The sequence below is a fragment of the Caretta caretta genome, chromosome 19 (genome assembly GCF_965140235.1).
Source record: "Caretta caretta isolate rCarCar2 chromosome 19, rCarCar1.hap1, whole genome shotgun sequence".
Classification (NCBI taxonomy): Eukaryota; Metazoa; Chordata; order Testudines; family Cheloniidae; genus Caretta; species Caretta caretta.
Genome location: NC_134224.1, coordinates 13319182 through 13337306, shown reverse-complemented (window position 1 = coordinate 13337306; position 18125 = coordinate 13319182). Strand labels below are relative to the sequence as shown.

General features: G+C 52.7%; 1 protein-coding gene across 11 annotated transcripts in view; it reads right to left on the bottom strand.

The window, feature by feature from the left end:
* PTPRU (protein tyrosine phosphatase receptor type U) overlaps positions 1–18125 on the bottom strand; it is a 322599-nt gene that overhangs the window by 104580 nt on the left and 199894 nt on the right. For all 11 annotated transcript variants that reach the window (XM_075121404.1, XM_048825551.2, XM_048825549.2 and 8 more), the window contains exons 10-12: positions 17361–17562; positions 10550–10652; positions 226–499 (exon numbers count right to left, since the gene is read on the bottom strand). In XM_075121404.1, the coding sequence (XP_074977505.1) occupies positions 226–499; positions 10550–10652; positions 17361–17562 (579 nt within the window). The remainder of the gene's footprint in view (positions 1–225; positions 500–10549; positions 10653–17360; positions 17563–18125) is intronic.

Sequence of the window (18125 nt, the reverse complement as noted above, 5' to 3'; positions counted from 1 at the left end):
TTGCAATGAGGCGGTAACTGGGCACAAAGGCTGAAGATGCAGCTGCTGATACCCTTTGAAAATCTGGCGTGGGATGTCTCCCATTCCCCACGATTCCCATGCAAGCCACCTGCTCTGAGTCCTGCCCTGATCACTTGAGTGGAGGTGCCAGCATTCGTGGCAGTTTCCACTCAGGAATGCCCTGGCACCAATCCCAACCACGGAGGCAGCCAGGCAGCTACTCACCCCTTTCAGGTTGCTCATGGCCTGGAAGTAGATGAGATAAGCCTTCTTGGGCTCCAGCGGGGGGTTCCAGTACCCGCTGTATGTCTGGTTGTCCCCGACGGTGAAGGGCTTGGCTTCAGGGAGGCTGTTGGGAGGCAGCTCAGCCCCAAAGTAGTGCACGGAGCCCCGGGACACGGCATCATCAAAGGTCAGCGGCACCGGGAAGCAGTCCTGGCCCCCCAGCTCCCGCTTCATCTTCTTGGGCCGGTCTTCCTCCACGATTACCTGGTAGGTGCTGGACACGTGAGGCGGGGAGGGGAAGGCAGAGACAAGAAAGGACGTGAGCCCAGAAGGAGTTTGGCTTTAAAATGAAGAACTGCCTCTCCCCTGTCTCATGGCAGTCCGAGGACCACACTCACACTCACAGCCCCCTGCAGCATCACGGGTGGTGGGAGAAAGACAGCTTGTGGCTACAATGCACCCTGGGGACATGCTCAGCCTGTAACTGCAGACTGGGGACCAAGCTGGTCAGCTGCAGCATGTGTGTGCGAGTGGATTTGATTAAGGAGCTCTTCCTATGCACCAAGCAGAGAAGGCGGAAGCACAAACAACCATTATTTCTGTATCCATTCAAAAGAAGAGACTTATTGGATGTATTTAAAATGAATGTTCATTTATGCAAATTAGTTGTGGCCACAGGGCACCTGGCATGTTGGCATTGAGCCTCCTAGCAAAGCTAGGCCTGAGGACCCTGCCCTACTTCCTTGTAACTGACTGGCAGCGTTTGCCTGAAACTCCCCACTACTCTATTGGCAGGTGCTGATCCTGCTGGCAAAGGATTAAATGGGTTCTGCTGACTCATTGAGGCAGGAGACTTGCCACCTCATCTGGATGTAAGATAGGTGCTGAGGGGAGGAGCTCTAAGAACAGGATTATGCTGATCTTTCTATTATTTTACTCATTTCTTTGTTAATAAAACCAAGATCATAAACCCCAGGAAGAGGGTGAGTTTGGAGTCTACGTACTGTGAGGATCATGTTTCAGAACAGCTTGGGAAAGGCACCTGGTTGCCCGCACTGTCCTAAAAAAGCCACATTCCCATGTGAAAAATCTGGGGAAGGAATCTTTCCAACTTGAGAAAACATCTTGTGTGCAGAACAACCTCCCACCTGCTAAGTGCCTTTAAATCAGGCTCCCTCCCCTACAGGAAGGAATGCACTCTGGATATAATTAAAGGTGCCATCTCAGATGATGTTTATTGCGTTCAATATCCCTGTATTACTCAGCCCAGGTCACTAACAGCAGCATATCGAGATGAGCTTTTGAGTGACTGCAGTCTTCATGGGCAGATCTCTTGCACTCAGACACGTACAGCCCCCAGATCTATTAAAACCACCTCTTTAATAACTCCTGATCAGATCCAATCTTTTCCCTCCTGAGTGTGTGTAGTTGGGTACAGCTGTAGGCAGAGGCAGATTAGGGGTTTGTGGGGCCCTGGGCCAGAGCAAGGGGGTGCCCCTCACCACCCCTTCCGCCTGCAGTACCCCCCAAACCCCCGCCCAGCATTCCTGCCAGGAGCTGGGTCAGGGCAAGGGGCTCCTGCTGGGGAGCATGGTCGGGGCATGGGGGCTTTCTCCACTCTGCCCGTCACTCCTGCTAGGGAGCGGGGGAAGACCCCGCATTCCGACCCTGCTCCCCAACCCCACAACCCAGCAGGAGTGCTGGGCAGGCGGAGCGGGGTGGGGCGCAGAGGGATCCATTTTTCCGGGGATCCGCAATTGCCTGCAGATCCTGGGCACAGGCCCAGGTCCCACTGGCCCAGTGCCTAATCCGCCACCAGCCAGCGTGAGGCCATGGGATTCAATGGGTGGGTGGGGCCTCGGTTATAGGTTTCCCTTGATCACTGCCTCGGAGAAATTCAGCACGGATGGCACAGAGCTGGAAGATGAGTACTTGTGGCATCTTAGACACTAACAAATTTATCTGAGCATAAGCTTTCGTGGGCTACAGCTCACTTCATCGGATGCAGAGAATGGAACATAGAGTAAGCAGATATATATAGACTGTGGCAAAATACCTTGTTCGCCTCAGTAGGCTCAGTCCTTTTTAGCCTTGGAGACTCAGGTTTGGGGCAAGGCGAATCCTTATAGGTGGCACAGGGTCCTGCTACTCCTCTCCTCAGTCAGTCCCTTGTGCTTGTTTTCCTTCCCTTCTGGGGAGCGAGTGCAGCCTCTCTTCTGGGAAGGTTTGGTGTCTTGCTGCAAACAGCCTACTGGCAGCTTCTCTGCTCCTCTCACTCCCTCACTCCCCCTTTTGTAGCTGTTTCTCCTGGATTTACCACATTCTCCCCACCCCCGCTCAACACTATGGGGTTGGGCTACTTGGGTCGGCAAACAGTGCACTCTCGACAGGCCATCCGCATTGCCATGTTGGATTCCAGACCTGTGTTGTACTCTGAAGTGGAAGGGTTGAAGCGACAGGAACCATCTCGTTACTCTGGCATTTTTGTCTTTGTTTTGGTGCATCCACTGCAGAGGGGCATGGTCTGTGACAAGGGTAAACCTCCGTCCCAGTACATAGTAGCGGAGGCTTTCTATGGCCCATTTTACCTCCAGGCATTCTTTTTCGATAACGGCGTATTTCCGTTCCCTAGGCAGGAGCTTCCTACTGAGGAAGAGGATGGGGTGTTCGTCGTCCCCGATCATTTGTGAAAGTACTGCCCCCAACCCTACATCAGAGGCATCGGTTTGTAGGATAAACTCCTTCCCCCAATCTGGGGCCACAAATATGGGGTCAGTGCAGGGGGCCATCCGTAGATCTGAAAAAGCATCTTCAGCCGCAGTTGTCCATCTTACCATGTCTGGGCCCCGAGCTTTCGTTAGGTCCGTTAATGGGCATGCCCTGGTGGCAAAGTGGGGAATGAACCGTCTATAGTACCCCACTTGTCCCAGGAATGCCCTGACCTGTTTTTTTTCGGAGTGGTCGGGGCCACTTCTGTACAGCTTCTAACTTGTTGAGCTGGAGCCTCCCCACGCCCCTCCCCACTATATACCCGAGGCATTTGGCTTCAGCTAGCTTGAGCGAGCACTTGGAGGGGTTTGCCGTCAGCCCGCCTTCCTCAGGGTATCCAGCACTGCCTCCACCTTCGCCAAGCGTGTCTCCCAGTCGGGGCTATATGTGATAACGTCTTTGAGATAGGCTGCCGCGTACTTGCCATGTGGTCGCAACAGTTTGTCCATGAGCCTTTGGAAAGTAGCGGGCGCCCCATGCAACCCAAACGGCAGGACGGTGTACTGATATAGTCTCTCTGGAGTTGCAAAGGCCGTCTTCTCTTTATCGGCCTTGGCCAGGGGGATCTGCCAATAGCCCTTGGTCAGGTCAAGGGTAGACATAAACCATGCTTTTCCCAATCTGTCAATTAGCTCATCTATCTGGGGTATAGGGTACGCATCAAACTGGGACACCTCATTCAGCTTTCGGAAGTCGTTGCAGAACCTCACGCTGCGATCCGGCTTAGGCACTAAAACCTCTGGGCTTGACCATTGGCTCTGAGATTCTTCAATGACTCCTAAGGCCGACATTTTCCTGATCTCTGTCCTGATCTCCTCTCTTTTGGTCTCTGGGATCCGGTATGGTTTGATGTTCACCTTCACTCCAGGCCCTGTGAGGATGTGATGGTGAACCTCAGTCGTCCTGCCTGGCTTTTCTGAGAACACATCCTGGTTGCGTTTAATCAGGCTGATCACTTCAGATCGTTGCTCCGGAGTCAACTCCGGGGATATTCCCACTCGGTCGGGCTGGTCGCTTTTAGGGGATGGTGCCCCTAGCGCAACCACATGCGCTTCTCTATCCTGCCATGGCTTCAGCAGGTTTATACGGTAGGCCTGCTCCAGCTTCCGGCGACCCGGCTGTTGGACCTTATAGTCGACTTCTCCTGTGGCTTCTATTATCTCATATGGCCCCTGCCACCTGGCCAGGAGCTTGCTCTCTGCCGTGGGTATGAGCACCATTACCCGGTCTCCCACTTGGTACTTCTGGGTTGTTGCTTGGCAATTGTAATATGTCCGATGGGCCCCTTGGGCCTTCTCCAGGTGTTCGCGCACAAGGGGGGCGACTTGGGCTATCCTGTCTTTCATTTGCAATACATGTTCAACAATGTTTCTTCCGGTGTTCGGCTGTTCTTCCCAGCCCTCTTTGGCCATGTCCAATATGCCCCTGGGGTGGCGACCATACAACAGCTTGAATGGGGAGAATCCAGTGAAAGCTTGGGAACCCTCCCATACAGCAAACAGCAAGTAAGGCAGCAGGGTGTCCCACTCTTTCCTATCATGACTAACCACTTTCCGTAGCATGTTCTTCAATATTCTATTGAAGCGTTCGACAAGACAATCGGTCTGGAGGTGATAGACTGACGTCCTGACGACGTATATGGAGCATTGTACATAGTTCCTTCATTAACTTAGACACAAAGGGGGTCCCTTGGTCCGTCAGGATCTCTTTAGGTATCCCTACTCTGGAAAAAATCTGGACTAATTCTTTGACTATGGTCTTGGACATAGCGTTCTGTAGGGGTACGGCCTCGGGATATCTAGTACTACCAGAATGTACTGATGACCCCGGGATGACTTCTCCAGTGGCCCTACTAGGTCCATAGCTATTCGCTCAAATGGGATTTCAATAATTGGTAGAGGTACCAAAGGGGCCCTTGGGTGCGGTCGGGGCCCATGTAACTGACATTCTGGACAGGAGGTACAATATCACCAGACCACCGCATAAATGCTGGGCCAAAAAAACCTCTGCAGAATCCGATGAAGGGTCTTATCTATCCTTAGATGGCCCCCAAACAGATGGCTGTGGGCCAGATCCATCACACCCCTCTGATGCTTCTGTGGGACCAAGAGTTGTTCTACGACTTGCTCTTGGACCCGGACTACTCTGTATAGCAGATCACCCTTAATCACATAATATGGCCCTGGGCCCTTGACTCTCCCCTCCACGGGGACCACATTTGCCTCGACTACTTCTTTACTAATATTGCTGTATATTGGATCATTGGCCTGATCCTGACCAAAATTCCCAAGTGAGGTCCCCATTTGTCCAAACTCAGGGGGATCTACCTCTGTCTCCCCCTCGGGGAAAACCCCCGGAGAACTAGGTTTGGCTATTGGGTCGTTGATCTCCTGCCCCGCCCCACTGTCCATTGAGCCACCTCTTTCCCCTACAAGCATAGATTTCTGGTACTGAGTCAAGATCCTCGTTCCCCTTCTTTTATCCGCCCTCTGTTCCCTCCGAGTCTGCCGGGGCTTTCTCGGTGGGGAGAACAAATCCTGGCCAAATTTGTGGAAGTCCCGGGGGGGGAGGGGTTATCTATCTGGGCCACCCCCTGGGTCCCGGGTTCATTATTTTCTTCCACCTTCTCCCCAGGAAGTAGGCGATCAAATCCCAGGAAGTCTCATCCGATAAGGACTGGGTAGGGGATTTTCGGAACTTAGTGGGGTTTCCGAGAACTTCTATTTTTTGGGGATGGTTGGGTAGTAACTGACATCCCCATGCACACAGGATATTCCTGAGTGTTTGGCCCAGGATAGTTGGTCCTGCCCGACCAGCTTTCCCGAGACCAGCGTGATTGCACTTTCCGAGTGTACTAATGCGGTGGTCTCTATACCATTCATCTTAACGGGTCTAGTGTATCTATGAGGGATCATCGCAACCCCTACTAGACTTATTAGATCACATGGTCCCCCTATATCTCCAAGTTTGCATTGCATGGGCTCTTCTAAATTTGGGCATTGGGCAGCAATATGCCCCAATTCGCCACATGCATAACATTGGTACCCTGCTCGGGGAAGCCCCCGATTTTTTGGGTTACTGGGCTTTCTCCCCCAAGCCTTTCTCCCCCAGTCCTCAAGTCTCTCCGGGACGTCTGACCGCTCTTTGGCCTCCTTCCTCCCCTCCATAGTCCAGCCTGGTGCTAGGGCAAACCGGGGCCTCAGTGCAGAGACTTGTCTCCAATTCTGGAGCCTTCCTTCCCCTGTGGTCCGTGAAAGTTCTTGGGCTGCTAGGTGTCTCTCTACGAGGGCAACTAGTTCATCATAGGAGGAGGGATCATTTTGGTGGACCCACCCCCATATGTCCGGCAGCAACCTGCTCATGTACCTGTCCAACACGAGGATTTCCACTATCTTCTCTGGCCCATGGGACTCGGGACAGAGCCACTTCCCGGCGAGGTGGATTAAATCAAATAGCTGGGACCTCGGCAGTTTGCTGTCCCAGTATTTCCACTCGTGGAAGCGCTGGGCCTGTATGGCTGGCGTCACACCTGACCTTGCCATGATTTCCGCCTTCAGCTGGGGGTAATTCATAGCTGTCTCTGTGGTCATGTCGAAATAGGCCTTCTAGGGCTCTCCACACAGAAATGGAGCCAGGATACCTGCCAACTGGTCTTGGGACCAGGCCTCCCGCAGTGCCGTCCTCTCGAAGGCAAGGAGATATGCCTCTATATCGTTATCCGTAGTCATCTTCTGAAAATAGTTGCTTGCCCGCAGCGGCCGGATCCCCTGGGGCCCGTGCATCAGCCCGTGGTCAGGGCTTTTAACTGGTTCACTACTTCATTCAGGGAGGCTCGATCTTGGGCCGCCTGGTTCATCAGTGATTGTTTCGTCTCCTGTCGGATGCATACTGACTCTTGCTGGGCAGCCATCTGCACCCTGGTAGCCTTTTGTAGGCCGCAGTGGCCTGTACCAACGCCTTCACTACATCCTCCATTTTTATTTATTTATTTTTAATTTTTTTGTGATTTACCCTGCCCTGAGATGGCTTGCCACAGAGCCTTGCACACTCACCACATCCCACCCCTGACACCATGTGTGGCAAAATACCTTGTTCGCCTCAGTAGGCTCAGTCCTTTTTAGCCTTGGAGACTCAGGTTTGGGGCAAGGCGAATCCTTATAGGTGGCACAGGGTCCTGCTACTCCTCTCCTCAGTCAGTCCCTTGTGCTTGTTTTCCTTCCCTTCTGGGGAGCGAGTGCAGCCTCCCTACTGGGAAGGTTTGGTGTCTTGCTGCAAACAGCCTATTGGCAGCTTCCCTGCTCCTCTCACTCCCTCACTTTCCCTTTTGTAGCTGTTTCTCCTGGGTTTACCACAATACATACAGAGAACATGAAAAGGTGGAGTAAGAGGTTAATTAATTAAGATGAGCAATGCCCCACCCCCATGCCAGATTGGGCTTCAACAGGCCAGAGCGGCTGCGCAAGGTGGCAGCCAATCAGGGAGGGCCTGTTAAAGAGCCAATCTGGGCCAGTATTACAGCCAGCCAATCAGGGCTAGGCTAGGCCCTATACAAAGGCTGCCTAGGAAGGGCGCAGGCAGTTTCTCCCAGGCCTTTGGAGGGTGAAGGTCTGTCTCCTGCGTGAGGAGACTAGCGGCAGGGCAGGGCAGGGCAGGGCAGGGCAGGGGGAGCAGAAGGGAACTCCTGCCCGGTACCTGCCGGGCTGCAGGCCCTGAGAAAAAGGGCCTAGCTGGTGCAAAGGGGCCAAAGGGGAAACGGCCCAGGCAGAGAGACAGACAAAGGGAGAGAAGGAGCGCAAGCAGGAAGGCCGCCGCCAAAGAACCCAGAGTAGAGGGTGGGCCTGGGTCCCCCTGCTTCCCCCTTGCATTTCCACCCAGCTGTTTGGAGTGGCCATCATGGACTGCACCAGACCCCTGCCAAAAGGGATTAGACTTTGGTGTGTGGCTGGGGCGAAGAGAAGCACTGCTGATAACACCAAACCCCCTGGAAGGGGGTGAAACCGGAGCAACGGGCACTGCTGGAGGGCAGTGTCCTGAACAGGACGCCGCGAGTGGGAGCAACGTGGGTCGAGATGCCAATCTAGGGCGAGAGATGGACGGGACACTACCGGCAGAGGGCGCGCCACATGAACTGAGCTAATTCCCAGAGTGAACAGCAGGAGGCACTGCGGTGGTGAGTCCCAACCCCATCACAGAGCTATTATCAGCAGGAGAAAAAAACTTTTGTAGTGATAATCAAGATGGCCCATTTAGACAGTTGACAAGAAGTTGACAGTTGTTGAGGATACTTAACAATGGGAAATAGATTCAATATGTGTAATGACCCAGCCACTACCAGTCTCTATTCAAACCCAAGTTAATGGTATCTATTTTGCATACTAATTCAAGCTCAGCAGTTTCTCCTTGGAGTCTGTTTTTGAAGCTTTTCTGTTGCAAAATTGCCACCTTTAAATCTGTTACTGAGTGACCAGAGAGATTGAAATGTTCTCCTACCGTTTTTTGAATGTTATGATTCCTGATGTCAGATTTGTGTCCATTTATTCTTTTGCATAGAGACTGTCCGGTTTGGCCAATGTACATGGCAGAGGGGCACTGCTGGCACATGATGGCGAAGATGTTGTCTGATCACGCAGTTATCTGATTACGTGCTGTCCAAACCCTCCCCTTTCTAACAACCTGCCAATGTGTGCACAACCACACAGTGGTCGGTACCTGATTCTGAGAAGCTGGGCCCTGATGTCAGCCAGGTGCTTTGGATCAGCGCAAATGGACCATAACTCAAAGAAGGAGTGTGGTCTGGTGGCCTACGTGTCAGGACACCTAATCCCAGCTCTGCCTCTCATCTTGGCAAGCCTGCACTTTGTCTTCTCTTCTAGCCTTTACCTATTTGGATGGGGAGCTCTTCAGGGTAGGGGCTGTACAGACAGCCCCTGGCACAATGAGACCCCCCCCGCCCATCTTGGCTGGGGCCTTTAGGACTATTGGAATAGAAATAATGACATTATTCAGCATCTCATCAAGGAGCAGCTGATGTTGCATGGAGGGGGAAGGATCAAACATTCGGCCTGCAAATTATCAATGTTCTGAACTATTTTTTTTCCCTTTCCCTCTACCATTTTTTCCCTTTTAATTACAAAGAATATAGAATGATGATAATACTCAGCATTTTTCCATAGGTCTCAAAGCTCATCTCTATGGAATGTAATTAGCATCAACCTTGTTTTCCAGGTGGAGAAACTGAGGCACAGAGAGGGGAAAAGTCACATGGAGTCACTGGTGGAAGTTAAAACAGAATCCAGGTCTCCAAGCTTAGGGGCTTTATACACCTGTTGCTCATTCCCAAATCTGTGAGGAGCTCAGGACATTCTGCTCACTGGGGGATCTTATCGGTTCCTAGATTCCAAGGCCAGAAGGGCTCATTGTGATCATCTCATCTGACTTTCTGCGGAACACAGGCCAGAGAACTTGTCCAGAATAATGCCAAGAGCAGAACTTCTAGACACCAAGGTGCCGACCCAGCCATTAGCAGTACCAACGCATCTGGGAAATAAGCAAAGCAAAGGGATTTGCCAGGCAGCATATCACTCCCTGCTCCCTTCCCTGCACTGGTCCCAGGGGGCGCAGGCACCCCTAAGCCCACTTTATATTGGCCACTGAAGGCTAGCATGTGCAGCCTGTATTTGGGAAACACTTACTCACTTGAGTAGCCCCACTGACACCAGCAAGATGGTTTGCATGGTTCCAGTGTGAATACAGGCTGTGCTTTCTCGCCCAGGTGGGCTATGATGGATGGCGAATGCCCATGGGCAGACCACTTCAGACGAAACAGGACCGATCCCTGAACTCCATCTGGAACTCAAACCGAGCACCCGACAGTGGGGCAGAACTCCTCTCTCAGCACCATCAAGCTGGCCCGGAGCAGCAGTTGTGGCATCTGGTGCGACTTAAAGCCCCGTTTTCAGAGCAAAGCAGCTGAGGGATCAGAGCTACCCACAAGAAGGATCCAGACCCCAAGGGGGCTCCCCTAAGCCAAACCTTGGAGGCTCACCCCCCTGGAACTGCAAACCCTTAGAGCCAGCAGTCTCCAAAGCAAGGGATCTGAACTGGGTGGAGGGCTGAGTTGAGAATAGTAAACAACAGAACTCTTAGCCCAACCCAGGTGGTCACATCAGCACACCTCACACCTCTTAATCCGCCATCCTTGTCTAGGCGCCCCCTGTTTATATGCAGCCAGATGCTGAACAGATTGTCAGTAATTCGCAGACTCGTGTATACCTCGTGCTAATATGGCTAGGTGGCAAAATGGTCTTTAATGGTCCATGAATCCCCAAGCAAAAGAAAAGGCTATCAGTTGCCACAGGACTTTATAGGGATTTAATATAAAAGAAAGAAAAAGGAAGGGAGAAAGGAGATTGCTTTGCTTTAGGGCTCCGTGCTAGCTCACGTGGACATGGTGCCTTCTCTCGGGATCAGGACCTAGGGCACGCACACAGCTCACAGACAGGGATTGCACTTCCTTGCATACAAGAATTTAAGAGTCCTGTGGATAGACCCCTACCTGATGGGGGCCCCTCTGCCCTGCGCCGGCCTCAGCAGCACCGTGATGGTGCTCTCCGACTCGCTTAGAGGCGACGGCATGTCCCCGTAGTCGAAGCTGGGAGCTGTAATGGAAGCAGAGGCAGGGGTGACTATTTTTGAACACACACGCAGTGAGGTACTGTCCCAAGGGGGCCAGCACAAGCTGACAGTTCCAAGGCATACTACTGAGAGACTACCGGAAAGGCCAGTCTGGCATTAGGTGTTTGTCGGCTAAGCAGTACTGGCTGAGTTTACTGCCCTCCTGGGCAGAGGATCATTAGTCTACAAATGGGGAAACTGAGGCACAGAGCGGCTAATGGGTTTGCCCAAGATCAGATCACAAGTACAGGGAGTCAGTGACCAAGCCAGGAATAGCCTCCAGGCGTCCTGACTCCCATCCCCTGCTCTCCTCATGAAGCCGATTCCCTCCCAGTACTAATCACAGGAACAGAATATCAGAATTGTAGCAACCCAGCTCCAGTCTGAGGTTTGTAACCTTTGCAAGTGAATGATGTTAATTACACAGTAATGTCCCTGGAACAGAACTCTGTCCTGGGGGAAACGGACTCCTGCCCTGATCCACAGAGGTCCAAGCAAAGCCAAGAAGTTTGTTTCAAAGCAGGACATCCTGATCTTGAGTTAGGATTCCATTCCACTGACTTGATGTGTGCCTAGCCGAAGGGTTTAGGGTCCAGCCCTGCAGTCCCCCTCGCTGAAGTCTCTGAGGGCTCTTCCTGAGCCCACAGCAACTAAATGAAGCAGTATTATGCTCATGCTTGGAGGATATCGCTCCGATTCAGGACTCCTGGGTTCTACTCCACACTTTGTCACCGATTCATTGTTGGACTGTGGGCAAGTCATTTAAAAGCACTGTGCCTCAGTTTCTCCATCTGTAAAATGGCTCGCCTCTGTGGGGAGATGTGAAGTGAAATTCATTATCCTGTAAATGAAAGGGTCTGTCTGAGTGCCAGTTATAACCTGGGCTGATGGGATTTGGTACGTTTACAATGCTTTATAGCCCAGCTGCCTGCTGACTGGCTTCAAGCAAAGGCCAGTCGATGTGCATGAGCCAGTCTGGAGATATGTCCAAATACCTACGGTTTCCTTCCACTGTAACAGAGGTGAGCCTGGAACCCCGGGAACTAACCCCCCCAGGAGCATGGGGAGGTTCAGAACCCAAGCCTCCTCCAGGTACCCCACCACCACCACCTCTATACTGGGCCAAAACAACACCTGAGATCCCAGCACTCCCTGATCTTCACACTGATTGTGATCTGCTTCTGGGCTCCTCCCATCACCTCCTGGGCTCTTACAAACCTGCTGCTGTCTGACTGCGTGGAGGGGTTAGTTACATGTTAGTGAATGGCAGGGAGGGTGCATCTACACTGCATACTGAGCCATGACAGTGGGACCTGCCTTTGTGCACTCAGTGTTTCCAAGCCCGCGCTTGAGCATCCACACTGCATTGCAAACCTGGGGTTACAACTGCTGGACCCGAGTCTCGCAGCCGTGCTAATGTGGCCATACTGCACTACGCGGCCCTTCTGACTTGGATCTGTGGTTTGAACTGTGTTCACACTGCAAAATGCCAGGGCTTGGCCCTGAGCCTCAGCAGGACTGACCCACCCCCAGCAGGCTCCTAGGACCAAGGTCCTGCATGCTTGCAGACCCGAGTCAGACTGATTTGTGTGTGAACGGAAGTGGGGCTTGGGCTCAAGATGGAGTCAGAGCCTGGACTTAGTGTAGACAATACCCTCAGACACCCAGTGACCTGTCACAGGGGATGTCACAGGGATAATAATGTTCATGGAAGTGGAGAACATTCAGAATAATGGGGATTTAAAGTCTCTATCAGTGTTGCCAACTCCTGTGATTCTATCATGAGTCCCATGACAGCTGGTGTCTTTCTTGAATCCCCATCTCTTGGCGTCAGGGGGCGATAAGAGAATTGCAGCTTTCTACTAAAAAATAAAAGTTTCTAGCCCTCCTGGCTGTGGAGAAAAGCTGTAAAACGTGACCCCCTTGGCCCAGCAACCAGAAGGCAACAAGGAACCCACTATTATCATTGGTTAAAATCTCATGACTTTTAAAGTAATTGCTTGATTTTGGAGGCCTGACTCACAATTTCTGAACACTTTGGGCTGGTGATGCTGTTCAGTGCATTAGGTGTAATGCAGGAGTGACAGCAGCTGAGGAAGGACAAGGATAGGAGCTGATGGAAAGGTGGTTCAGAATGTGGTGCTGGTGATCCATGCAGCAGGGGGTTATTTTCGACTCATCTAGTATTGAGCCAATCCCCCTGCACAGTACTCTGAAGCACGGTGTTGTGCGGGTGCTGTCTTTTGGATGAGGCAAGAAAAAGGTCACAGGAGCTCATGTTCATGAAAATCCCATAGTGCTTTGCACAAGTTAGGACGTTAACCAGAGTGTCCTGGCAAAATTCCAGCTCAGCCAGTTATGTTCTACTGCTCTTATTTCTCCCTAGTACCATATTCTTCTTTGCTTCCTGTCCTCAACTGCCATGGGGCTGTGTGCTATTGACACAGTGGCCTCGTTCCAGCCCAGATGTGGTAGCATTTCAGAGAAGGGTTTGCCACGGATCCAGAGTGTGCGAGGCATGTCAGGTTCCTTTGGGATGAAAGGCACTGCATGGGTGTGGGGCTCTCATCATTAACTTGCACTACTGCGTGGAGTGGAAATGCATCCACCTCAGTTTTGCATTTCCCAGTGGCATCCTCTGGCTGATACAGAGAACCTCTCCTTCCTCTCACCCCCTGTCCTCCTCTTGGTGTCCGCAGCCCCTGATTCATCAGCAGTTGAGGGGATCCAGGTGATGCTGATTTGCAATTCCTGTGTCCCCATTAGGAAACATCTCAACCCACTCAGAGCTGTGAACAGTTACCCCACAGACATTAGCAAACAGCCCTAAGTACTGTATGGCTTGTTAATGAAGCCCGATTAATCCCTCAGTTGTGCATTTTGAACTCAGAGACAGTGGTTGTTTCATTGCTGTAATCTCCCCCCAGCAAGTGTGGTCACTGCTGCATTATGGGATCATCCAGAAGATACAAGCTTGTTTCTCCTTGGGGGCTCCAGCCTCCCTCAGCAGAGTTGGCTAGAGCTGCTGCGGATCCTAACACACTCTCAGAAGGTGCCTGGTTACACAAAATCCCTGGATCCAACTGGCTGGGCCACAGGGTAGCTGTGTAGAAGTCCTAGTGACTCAGCCCCCCAGCGATGGCACAAACCCATCCTCGCGGGCCTTGAGTGGCTGATACTCCAGGCAAGGGAAACCATGCAAGTGCCAGGCATGGGTAGACATAACCGGCTCCAGCACCCTCGGGGTGAGGCAGACAACAACGCACTTAGCTGGACCACGCCCTTTGGCAAAGATGGAATTCGGCCAGAAACTCCATGCTGAGCTTTTCTCAGATAGCCGACGGGCTGACGTCTCAGAGGTGAGGGGTCTCAGGGCTATTTGGTCCAAGTGGTTCCCAGTGCCTGCACCCTGAGAGGCATTCCATGATCACAGAATGGGAGTGGGTAGCAGGACGTATCCCTGAGGGACACTGGATACAAGGGCCTGCGGGGTGGACGAGCAGCAGTTACCCAACATCATTCTCTGGGGCCTTTCGGAGAAAGACGGAAAATGGAGGGGCTGCCCACCCACTCTCAGGGACATCACTACTTCACATTCACTGGTAACAAGAGCTGCTGAGGGATGTGACAGAACCAGTACAGACACCTGGGTTTGGTCCCCTGGCAGGAGCCGTCAGTCGTCGAGATTAGCACAGTCTCCCATCCATCCCTGGCCTGTACTGCGGGAATGCCAGAGAGGCTCAAGTGTGTGTGATCAAGCAGCGCCGCAAGGCTGGAGCCACCTAAAGGAGATGAAATCTTTGCAAACAAGTGGAGATAAAACTTTCCTGCCACCCCAAGACATGGGGGACGCTGGAGGTGCTGTGTATGCTACTACCAAACAAAATAACTTTGGGAAAAGTCTTAGAACAACTTATTGGGCCTGTTTCTTCTGCCCCTCAGCATGTAAAGCCAGGAGCCTTAATCACCCCCCATGGCTGAACTTTCAGCTCAGCTCCCACGGTTGAGATGGAATTTATAAGAACTTGTCTCCCATTCAAGCAGCCAGAGTTTCAGAAGAGCCCCATGTGTTGGGTGCACACCAGGTGCTGAACTGGTCTGACAATCTGGCCCCAGTGGGAGATTCTGGGAGCGAAGGTCTTGTGAAAATGCCAGCCCAGGAGTGCAACTGTGCGGAGCTCAGAGAGCGAGAACTAACACGTGGGAAAATGCCTACAAAGCTTGCCTCCAATAGCTTGTCCAGGTATAAAAACAGCCCGACTCTAACATCTCTTATTGCAGTTTTCGAAGCGCATGTCAGACTCCTTTTGCAAATGGAGACCTCACTCCCCTTGCCAGCATTACAAGACTAAAACCACTGCACTTTAAAGCTACCCAGAAAAGCTGTTGTTAAAGTGAACACTGCCTGACCCAGGCCTCCTGCAAGAACAGCAAGGGGGGTGGAATTCCACATTTGAGGGGAAACGGAGGAAGAAACCTCTCGGGCCAGTGGTTTTATTTTCCTACTGGCCATTTACCAGCGAGCGCAACAAAGAACTATCAGGATCTCTCAGCCTCTTTTCTCCACGGACTGAAATTTTATTTCTCCTAAATAAGACAGTTTAACATAAGCTGCACCTACAGACCATGTCCTTTCCCCTGAGCCGGGGTCTCTTGCAGGAGCCTATCTACTCCCTGCAGATCTCACTCCCGAACCCCCTGCCTGGGAGGTAAGGCAAGTCCCTCTACTCCTTTCAGCTGGAGCTTTCCCCCAGTAGACTGGCTCCCAGCAGGGCTCCGTTCTCAGGCCCCCCAGCCTGGGAACCAAGGAGAACCTCCCTGCACTCAGCCTGCCCTTTATATCCCAGCAGGCTTGGCTCTGAGTCCCAGTCTTCTACCACATGACCCTGGCACTCCCTTCACCTGGGAAGGTGAGCTGAGCCTGGCACAAGGTGCAGCTGAGCCCCCCAGCCCCTTAAAGGGCCAGCTCACCTCGTTACACCTTTGTCTGAAGCTGTTCAGGGGGGTGGAATCGGAGGTGAAGTCCCGGTGGGGTGGGTTAGCAGGGGATGTGGTCCCAGGCATGTGACACAGTTATTTATCACCCGCCTCTCCAGCTCATCACAGGAACTTCGGTGCCAAACTCTCCCTACTTACCCTCTCTATAAAAGCCTGTCCTTGGGGCAGGGAAGCTGTTTGAATGCTGAGCAGCGGCAGAGCTGAAGACCATGCACCGTCTACCAAGATGCACGGTCCTCCCCAGCACAGTCAGGGTCTCTTACCTCTTCCACCTCAGACACAACATCTCACTCTGGCAAATAATATCATTTCTCTGAGCCCACTTGGGGCCAGCTGCAGGGCCAGTAGCAACATTCCATTTCTCCTTCTGCAGCCCACCTCTGGCTAACGGGTCACAAATCAAGGCCGCTCCAGTGAGTTAGGAAATGTGTTCCACAAGCACCCCAGCTCAGATCTGGTGTAATGTAAACAAGGCAGCTCGGGGACCTCAATGCAACTAAATTATCCAGCAGGGCTGTAAAATGTAACGCACGCTGTTTTCCATTTGAATTCTGACTGCAGGGTAGCTGGGAGTATGGGGAGGGGATCTTCGGAGCATGAAGAATCCATTTCAAGGGAAGGCGTATTTCACTGTGCAAGCCCAGCAGTAGGCGGGGGAGGAGGGCACAAAGAGACCCTGACTGCCACTGAGCAGCCTTGCTTCTGACGTCTCTCTCACCTCCTGGAAGGGCTGTGCAGATTCCCGTTGGATCGGGTATTAGCACAGTGGGGAAGCGGCTCCTGGTGTACGGAGGAAGAGGGTTCATTGCGGGTGCTGTGGACAGGCAGAAGGGGGTACTCAGAATAGGAGATGGAAGCACTTCCCTTTGTGCAGCAGGTCACCAGTTCAAATCCAAGCCGCTGGGTGGCGTGGGTGAAGTGAGGCCGTGGGTGAAGTGAAGCAGTGGGCTCCGTCTAGTACTTAGCAGAGAGCTAGTCACAGCACTGACTGGCCAGCTTTTTGGCAGTCCGAACTGAGAGGCTGATGACTGCATAGCCATGAACTCTCTTTTCTCCCTGCGGCTGGTACCTGCAGCTCAGGCTGGCAGGAAGTGGGCAATGCCACTCTCCAAGCTGCCCCTGTCTTGGGGAGATGCAGACTCCCGTCTTTCCCCGGCACAGCAGGCCGCATTTCCCAAAGCACGCATGCTAAACAGTGCACCAAGCCCTGGTGCCCACCTGCCGGTTTGCACATTGCAGCGGGGAGTTAGCACTAGCAGTAACTTAGACAGAACCTGCTCCGGCACTGTGTAAGTTAACGGGGGCTTTCCCGCCGTCTGCTGGACGAGCGCTTGGAGCAGCGGGGAATCCGACTGCCACATAAGGAAAACAATAGATCAGTGGTTACTCTGGGAAGTGGAAAAAGGGTCAGGAGAGAAGGGGGCAGAGAGGAAGCAAAGAAAGATCCAGCTGAGACTGTGATGAGAACCTCAGGGAGGCTGATTTCCTGGGGTTGGCCATGTCACCAGGGCTACCGTCCCTACTCCTGTGCCAAGGCTCTGTCATGCCCACAGTGGATTGGGAGTTTGGGCTCACATGCTGGCATAGATACAGACACGGAAAGAGCAAACCACTTTTCCCTCCTCTCCGAAGAGCCCAACCCTGCCACCTTCTCCCCAGCCCAAAGCCAGAGGGCCAACATCTCGATAGCCTACCAGAGATGTTGGTGGTGATCTCGGTCAGCGCGGTCTGGCCGAAACCCTTGCCAGTGCGCGCTCGCACGGAGAACAGGTAGGTGGTGCCTGGGTGCAGGTTGGAGAAGACATGGTAGGTCTCATTGCGGAGCTTGGAGACGGTGCGGCGGGGGCCTGGCACATTGACGGCTGGGTCCGAAGACTCAACGCTCTGGTAGCTGATCTAGGAAAACACGGGAGACTGTGAGACAGCCGGGGGGCTCATGCGGGGAGTGGATTAACATGGGGAGGGGAGAGCAGGAGGGCGGTCTGAGGGGGTTGTGCAGCAGGGTGTTTAGGTGGGGCATGCAGATCTGGTCCCGTGACCGGAGTGCCCCTGCTCGGAACACAGACTTGGGGAAGAGGTGGGAGCAGTGTGGGGCGGCTTTGGGTTTTTTAAATATAGAAAGAGGCCTCACCAATCTATCCCTAAAACAAGATTGGTGTTGAATTTGAACTTGAGAAAGTGACCAGCTGGGAGCACTAGACCCAAGACTATGCAAGAAACCTGATGGCACCCTCTGCTATACCACCCTGAGACCCCCACACACACAGCCCTGCCAGTACCCCTCACTCCTGTCCCCTGATGTTCCAGCTCTGGACCCCCCAACCTCCCTCACTCCAGCCCAAGGGCCCTCTCTTGAGCAGAAACAGTCTGGGGAGAAAAGCCTGCCAGGAACCAACATCAGCTACCACGCAACACATTTATTTTTAACCTCAGACCTGACAGCAGATTTGAACCCTTTT